Source organism: Sturnira hondurensis, unplaced genomic scaffold, assembly GCF_014824575.4.
Source record: "Sturnira hondurensis isolate 20B ecotype Veracruz unplaced genomic scaffold, ASM1482457v3 Scaffold0017254, whole genome shotgun sequence".
Taxonomy (NCBI): Eukaryota; Metazoa; Chordata; class Mammalia; order Chiroptera; family Phyllostomidae; genus Sturnira; species Sturnira hondurensis.
In genome coordinates this window covers 2,735,065-2,742,441 of record NW_028089885.1, presented here as the reverse complement: position 1 = coordinate 2,742,441, position 7,377 = coordinate 2,735,065, and the positions used below count along the sequence as shown (strand labels likewise).

The following is a 7,377-nucleotide window of genomic DNA, read 5'->3' as shown; positions in this document are numbered from 1 at the left end:
ACCTCTGGAACCGCCCTTCCGAGGAAGGCACGGGGCCTGGGTACCGTGTGCTCGCTACTTTCTATGTCCCCTGTCATCAAGTCAGGGGCCCAGCCTTGTGTTTTCCAGTGACGGCCTAGTTTCAGGCGGCACTGCGTGAAGTCAGGGTGGCCTTGTAGGAAATGGCGGCCTTCCTATAAGGTGACCTTATGAGTGTTCCCTGTGGTCCTTTAACCTGGTGTTAGGTGGAGAAGGGTCTGGTCCTGCCACGGTGGCTCTCCTTCATTCAAAGGGGGACATGAGCAGCACCTTTACTGTGGCCCTAAATCCCCCTCACATTGAAGGGGACTTGTGCCAGGGGCTCATTTCAGGCCAAGTGTTAGTCTGCCCAAGATGAGGTACCTTATGTTGTGACTCAGAAGTAGGAGTCATAGAGATCCCCTGGGGTCAAGTCAGGGCATTCAGAAGCCCCCTCTCCCACCACAGAAGCTCAGTGGAGAAATGTTCACATTTGCAGCCACACTGTGCTTGTTACTGGAGGATCACAGCACCGTGTTCACACAGCAGACACGTTCATACCGTGTCCTTTTTCACATCACTCAGCAGGAACCATTCAGCATGGCAGGAAGGCAGGGTCAAAAGGACGTTCTGTGACCTGGAGGACAACAGAGGAGAGTCTCTGTTCCCTTCTTCCTGGTGTGAAGCGCCCTTCGGGGTGAGGAGAGAGCTGCTGAAGGCTCTGCCTGTGGGGCACTCAGAGCAGGAGGGGGGCAGAGCTGAGAATTCCCATGATGCATTCCTTCCTATCTGGTGGGCGAGTCATTGCACAGGACAGCAGCTAAGGCCACTCAAAGTAGGCCAATCTGACCTGTGTCCTTGGTGCAAAGTCAGCAACCATCCTGGGATCAATTCTGCCCCAGTCCAACCTGGACCTCATGAAGCCCAGGAGGCCAGAACCACTTTGTAGGAACGCGAGGCAGAGAAACCCACCCAGGTACTGGGTGGGGAGCCTGGGGACCGCACCCTGACCCTGGGAGACACAGCACCACCAGCCCTTCCAGGCCCACAGCCACCTCCTTGCACGAAAATCTGGAGAAAATTGAGACACACTTAGAGAGCCGGCATCTGCCAATAACTATGTGGAACGTCGTCTAATCCCCGCACAGAGAGAAAACAAACAAACAATAAACAAACATAACCAAATACAAGTATACCCAAAATACAATCAAGGAAATACAGTGACAACTAGGAGCCATTTAATGAGAAAGTGCTTTTTTGATATTCAAAAATTATCGATACTTTCTGCTGAGGTTTGACCATGATAACGTAGTTACCCCTGAAGGCCCTGCCTCCCAGCACCCTGACAAAATACTTACAGATGAAGAGTTGCATCTGGGATTTGCTTGAACATATTGCATAAGATAGTAGTTACTATGGTTTTGTTGGGTGAGCATAAATAGTGAATCAGTGACTTTTTGTGGATTTGTTGATAAAAACATGAGGTCATTTCTATTCATCTGCGTTTTCATTTTTGTGTTTCCAGTTTTCCAGAATAAAAAATCACAGAAAGTGAATGGGAAAGTGGTGTAACGTGGAAGGGACACTCAGGCCTTGTAGCACAGGGCCACCAAGATGAGAGAGAGCTGGGCAGCCCCTTCCCTGGAGGGACCCCAACGTTCAGATTCAGGGGAGGGGTCAGACAGATGCTATGGGACACTGGGACCCCCAGTCCTCCTTCCACGTGTTTGGGTGTGACTGGGGCAGAGGCAGTTGTGATGAGGCTCCAAGGAGGCCCCTCCTGCTCTGTTGTGGCTCCAGAGCTCCCTGCCCTTATAGCCCCTGTCCCTGGGCTGCTGTGGACACCCAGCAGCAGTGCTGAGGGCAGCTCCAAGTCACCAAAGAGCTGGAGGGTCACACAGGGAAGCCAGAGAGTCTGGCAGCTGTGGGCTGGCAGCCTGCTGGGCCTGCACATCTGTGAGCTGACCACCCCACCTCAGGGCCTGGGAGGGAGGGTGTCTCTGACACCAGGCTGCAGGTGCACCAGGCAGGGGCTGAGCTACAGTGAGAGACAAGTGAGCTTCTATGCACAGGGGGTCTGAAATCTCCCACTTACCTTGAAAATAGGACCTTGCTGTACCCACCAGTCACTCTCACTTTACCCTGTGCTAATCTGCCCCAAGCTAACTTCACCCCCTCCTCTGAAAGTGACCTCTCTCCTGACCTCCTCACTGCACCCAGGACAGTGTTCTTTCTCAGTGACCCTGTGTTTTTGTGTCTCCCTCTCATTCAGGCTGAAATCATCAGCTCTGTCCATCACCCAGCCCTAAAAGAGCTCTCCCCCTGACTGAATTCAGATGTCCACACTCTTCATGGTTATGGTGCTTTAGCTCCTGGTTAGGGTAGTCTTGAGCTTAAATTTGATCTCCCAAACATCTGAACATAAACTCCTGGCCTCTGTGCTTCAGGCTCCCCTGNGACCTCTCTCCTGATGTCCTCACTGCACCCAGGACAGTGTTCTTTCTCAGTGACCCTGTGTTTTCGTGTCTCCCACTCATGCAGGCTGAAATCATCAGCTCTGTCCATCACCCAGCCCTAAAAGAGCTCTCTCCCTGACCAAAGTCAGATGTCCACCCTCTACATGGTTATGGTCCCTAGGCTCCTGGTTAGGGTACCATGAGATTGAATTTGATCCCCAAAACATCTGAACATAAACTCCTGGCCTCTGTGCTTCAGGCTCACCTGTCACCCTCCTCCTTTCTCCCTGATTGTTCCTCAGGGCCCCCAGATCCGGGTCACTGAACCCTTCTCCCTTCCCAGGTGACAAAGCCTGCATTCAGTGGGTCTCCCTGCAGGACAAGTACCTGCTGAGGATCAGGCTTTCCACCAAACACAGAGCTAGGATGCTCCCTGGGGGATTGGGTGGCAGGACAGTGACAAAGAGGAATTTGGGTTTTACCTACCCCCTCCCTTAATTACTGACCCTTTAACCTAGAGGCCCATCCAGACACAGAATTCACATCACAAGTTTATGACAGATGATCAAGTCTTTATTAAGGAGAAGTAGAGGAGGGACAGGGGTGAGATGTGTCCCGTCAGAACTGACTGGCGATGGAGGGAGTCCCTGGATTCCAGTTGAGGCTGGGGAACAGGCGATCTGGCTGAGCAGGACCCTGAATGTGTGGGCTCAGAGTCCTAGGAACACTCGGAGGGGACCACTGCCTTGTCCACGGTGCGGCCATCGTGTGTCACGTGGCAGCTGAACTGGCTGGCAGATTTCCACTTGCTGGCTGACATGCTCAGGTAGCTGCTGGCTGCATACTTGTTGTTGCTCTGCTTGGAGGGCTTGGTGGTCTCCACGCCCTGGGAGACAGGGCTGCCATTCTCCTTCCAGGCCACCGTCACGTCTCCGGGGTAGAAGTCACTGATCAGACACACCAGTGTCGCCTTGTTGTTGCTGAGCTCCTCAGTGGAGGGCGGGAAGAGAGTGACTGAGGGTGTGGACTTGGGCTGACCTGTGGGGTGGGGGAGGGGGAGGAGGTCATGTATGTAGTTCAGATGCTACTCTGGGTCTGAGGGTCCTTCTCATGTGCAACAGTTTGCTTACTTCTCAAAGCAACTTCCCACTTTCTTGAGAAACCTGGGGCCTGGACACCTGCCTTCACCTGTCCTTTGAACCGTTATCTGTCATACAGACATGTTACTGTCCCCCTCTTCACTGTGCCCAGTGCTCATAAGGGTGTGCGTATTCTTTTGTTTGTTCCCAGACCAGAAGATATGAGCTCTCTGAGCTCCTCTGGGGCCAGTCTCTGTACATTTCTGACCTGAGCCTTCTTTGCTGGGTCTTAAGTACTTTCTGTGAAGGGGCAGGTTTTTCTCTGAAACCTCTGTCTCCTGGACCTTCTCTGTTATAGTAGCATCTTGTCTAGTCCAAGAGATGTGTTTCTGTCTGTCCTCAGTCTCTGTCCTTGTACCTTTATCACACCCCCTGCACACTCAGCATACTGATCCTACAACTAGACTCTTCATGCTGTGGAGTGTGCCTTTTTGTGTGTGAAGTTTGTCCTGCAGGGAGTGAGGGACCTGCTTTGTCCTCATCTCCTGTCATTGCATGACCCTTCCCTCAGCACCTTCTTCTCCCCACTGTGTTCTCTCTTCTGCAGGGCTCTCCCCTCCCAGTTGGTCGAGGACTCGGCATGACAGCTGTGTGCAGGCCCCCTAAGGCTGCATATTTCCTGGCCTGTGATCATAACCTTACACTCTGGAATCCTTCACTTAACTCTACACCTGCGTGTCTCTAGCCATGACCCTGAGGGTTCTTGTTCCTTCTAAAGTCTGCACATCATCATTCCCTCAGTACTATTTATCCATTCTCCCCCCCGAAGACGGGCCCATCAGTAACCCCTGGAAATAAATCTACAACACCGGGACTGGAAGGGGAACACAGATTGGAGCCCCTCATGAATCCAGCCTGACCCTGGCAGACCCAGATAAGAGCCCACAAGTCACTCTGTCCATCCACCCATTTGTGCAGTCGAGGTCTGAAGGTCTGGTAGTGACCACTGGAGACAAGAAAGACATTAAGAAGAGGGACAGAGGGAGCTCAGGATCCCCAGGTAGGGATGCTGTGTGAAGGCTTTGCTATACAGGATGTGACAAGACTCAGAAAAGGTTGCAAACAGCAGAAAATTTCCAAGCTGCTGGGAGAAGCAGGGAAGGAGGGGGAAGGAGAGACTCACCTAGGACGGTCAGATGGGTCCCTCCGCCGAACACACCACACTGTGACACAGGCTCATACAAAAACTCTGTGGGAGGCCCTGCCCCACCCTTGAGCCCCCCACTTGCAGCTGTGATGCAAGAAGACTGAGCCTCTGTCCCAGGCTTCTGTCTGCTCTGTGTAGGTCTCTGAAACCCCGACCCCACTCCCAGCTGCAACATTTAACTGCACCAGTATCTCCTTGTAGTCATGAGTAGGCTGCCTGGAAAGCCAGGCTCCAGAATGTAGGTGTTCTCTGGGATCCCTTGTCTCCCCGACCTTCACCGGAACTGGAGACCAAATTCTTAGGAGACATTGTGCCATCAGGAGTCTAGTTCCACTTGAATGAGCAGAAGGTCTTTTCATTCAGGGGTTTGGAGATTTTACAATTCCACCATGGGAACCATGACCTTGGGGAGCAGTAGCCATAGGAATGTACCAGTGGACCCCAGCTGCACCCAGGTGCAGACCCAGATGAGGTCTGCACTCAGACCCAGATGAGGTCTGAGCCTCATCTTCCCTGGGGACATATGAGTTTGGGATTGCCCCGCGGGACCCCTCAACCCCTGTATGGCAAGCATTGCCAGCCCGTCCTCCAGGAGGATCTGTGGAGACTCCTCTTTTCCTTCCACAATCCGGTTTCATGGGATGAGGATCTGGTGGTCCTGAATCCTACATTCATGCTCAGGGCACCCTTTCAAGCTGGATTCCAGCCCAGGGTTTGGAAAGGCACAGGGACCAAGGATCATGTTGTCATGTATATGCAGGAGCCATCAATTTTCCCAGGTCGTGTTAGGGTCCCCAGAAGTCCCCTGCAGGGGCTCTAGCAGAGAAGTTCCATCATTGCGACCACACTGGGGTGGAAACTAGAGAACAATTGCCTTGTACTTGCACAGCAGATACAGACACAATGTGACATTTGTCATTGTTTTGTATGTTGATTGTCCCCTTAGTAGGGCTGAAGGGAACCTTATCCTCATTTTGTGAAGTGGGAAATAAAAGAAGATTCTTCACTTTCTGTTTTCCACTAGAGAACTCACACTCTTGTGTGAAGGAAGAGCAGCTGAAGGCTCCCTGGAGATGAGGCAAAGTGGGTGTGGTGTCCTGAGATTAAAGAAAGTGCCCAGTCACCAGGGAGGCAGCCATGTGAGGGCTGACCTTGCTGTTTCCCAGAGTGCACAGGTCCCCAGACCTGAGGACCTTTGAACCTCCCTCCCATTACTCTTGACTTTTGGGTGACATGCCCTCTCTGGGACAGGACACAGTGCTCCCTCTGCACCCAGGAAGGTGCCCTTACTCAGCTCGTGTCCTGGCCTCATGACGGCGGACACCACCTGCTCCCTCCGGGAACCAGCTGTGTGTTTGCTGCAGGGGAGTCAGTGCCTGACTGAGCTAGGGTCCCGTGAGGGACTTTGAGATACATGCTTAAGGGACACATTGGTCCAGATTTCTGTGGCTCTGTGGTGACAGGCAGATGACAAAAATCCTCCTTGTAATGGTCACCCCAGTAGATTTCTTGACACAGGCAAGGTAAACAGCTGTTTCTGTAAGAAGAAGCCTTGGCTCAAAAGCCTTCTACTCCCAAATTCTGAACATTGACCCCCACCCGAGTCTCATCATTTCTCACTGACCCTAAAAAGTGGCCAGAAGCCTCTCAATCAGCCTTTCTCTGTTCCCTGGTGACAAGGACCAGGTCCCTGGGCCAGGCCTGCAGGGTCATCTTCTGGGTCATGCATCTCCCCAGTAGAGACCTCACAGCTGGTTCCTGCAGAATAGGTGGGTGGGAGGCCAGGGAAGCAGTTTCACAACAGAGTGACCCCTGAGTCTGGGTGACTAACCCTTTATCCCAGAGACGTCATCAGATGCTGAACAGGCATACAGTCACACAGTGATAAATGACCAGGGCTTTATTGAGAACATGTAGACATGGGGAGGCAGTGAGACCAGTCCAGTCTGGACTGACCTGGGCTAGAGTCCCAAGGGTACAGTGGAGAGCTGGGGAATGGGGGTTGTGGGTGAGCAGAGTCCCAGAATATGGGGGCTCAGTGTCCTAGGAACACTCGGAGGGGACCACTGCCTTGTCCACAGTGCGGCCATCGTGCGTCACGTGGCAGCTGAACTGGCTGGCAGATTTCCACTTGCTGGCTGACATGCTCAGGTAGCTGCTGGCCGCATACTTGTTGTTGCTCTGCTTGGAGGGCTTGGTGGTCTCCACACCCTGGGAGACAGGGCTGCCATTCTCCTTCCAGGCCACCGTCACGTCTCCGGGGTAGAAGTCACTGATCAGACACACCAGTGTGGCCTTGTTGTTGCTGAGCTCCTCAGTGGAGGGTGGGAAGAGAGTGACTGAGGGTGAGGACTTGGGCTGACCTGTGGGGTGGGGGAGGGGAAGGAGGTCAGGTGTGTAGTTCAGAGGGCAGTCTGGAACTGAGGGTCCGTCTGATGTGTAACAGTTTTCTGTGTTCTTAACGCAAGTCCCCACTTTCCATAGAAACCTGGAGCCTGGGCACCTGCCTTCACCTGTCCTTTGAGCCCTCTTTTGACCCACTGACACCAGACTGTCACCATCATGGGTGTGCCTTTTCCTGATAACAGGGTCTGTCTGTCCTCCTGTTTGTCCCCAGAGAAGAAGACATGACCTCTCT

The 7,377-nt window shown here is 53.0% G+C and overlaps 2 gene segments (V, D, J or C); both read right to left on the bottom strand.

Moving 5' to 3' along the window:
- Positions 1–3,009: 3,009 nt before the first annotated feature.
- Positions 3,010–4,929, bottom strand: LOC119001891 (immunoglobulin lambda constant 1-like). The segment is given in 2 exon segments: positions 3,010–3,491; positions 4,716–4,929. Coding segments are annotated over 2 exon segments (519 nt in total).
- A 1,695-nt stretch (positions 4,930–6,624) lies between these two features.
- LOC119001880 (immunoglobulin lambda constant 1-like) lies at positions 6,625–7,373 on the bottom strand (the record flags this gene model as incomplete). The annotated part of the segment is given in 1 exon segment: positions 6,625–7,373. A coding segment is annotated over 1 exon segment (591 nt), but the record flags the coding sequence as incomplete, so codon positions are not given.
- Positions 7,374–7,377: the final 4 nt, after the last annotated feature.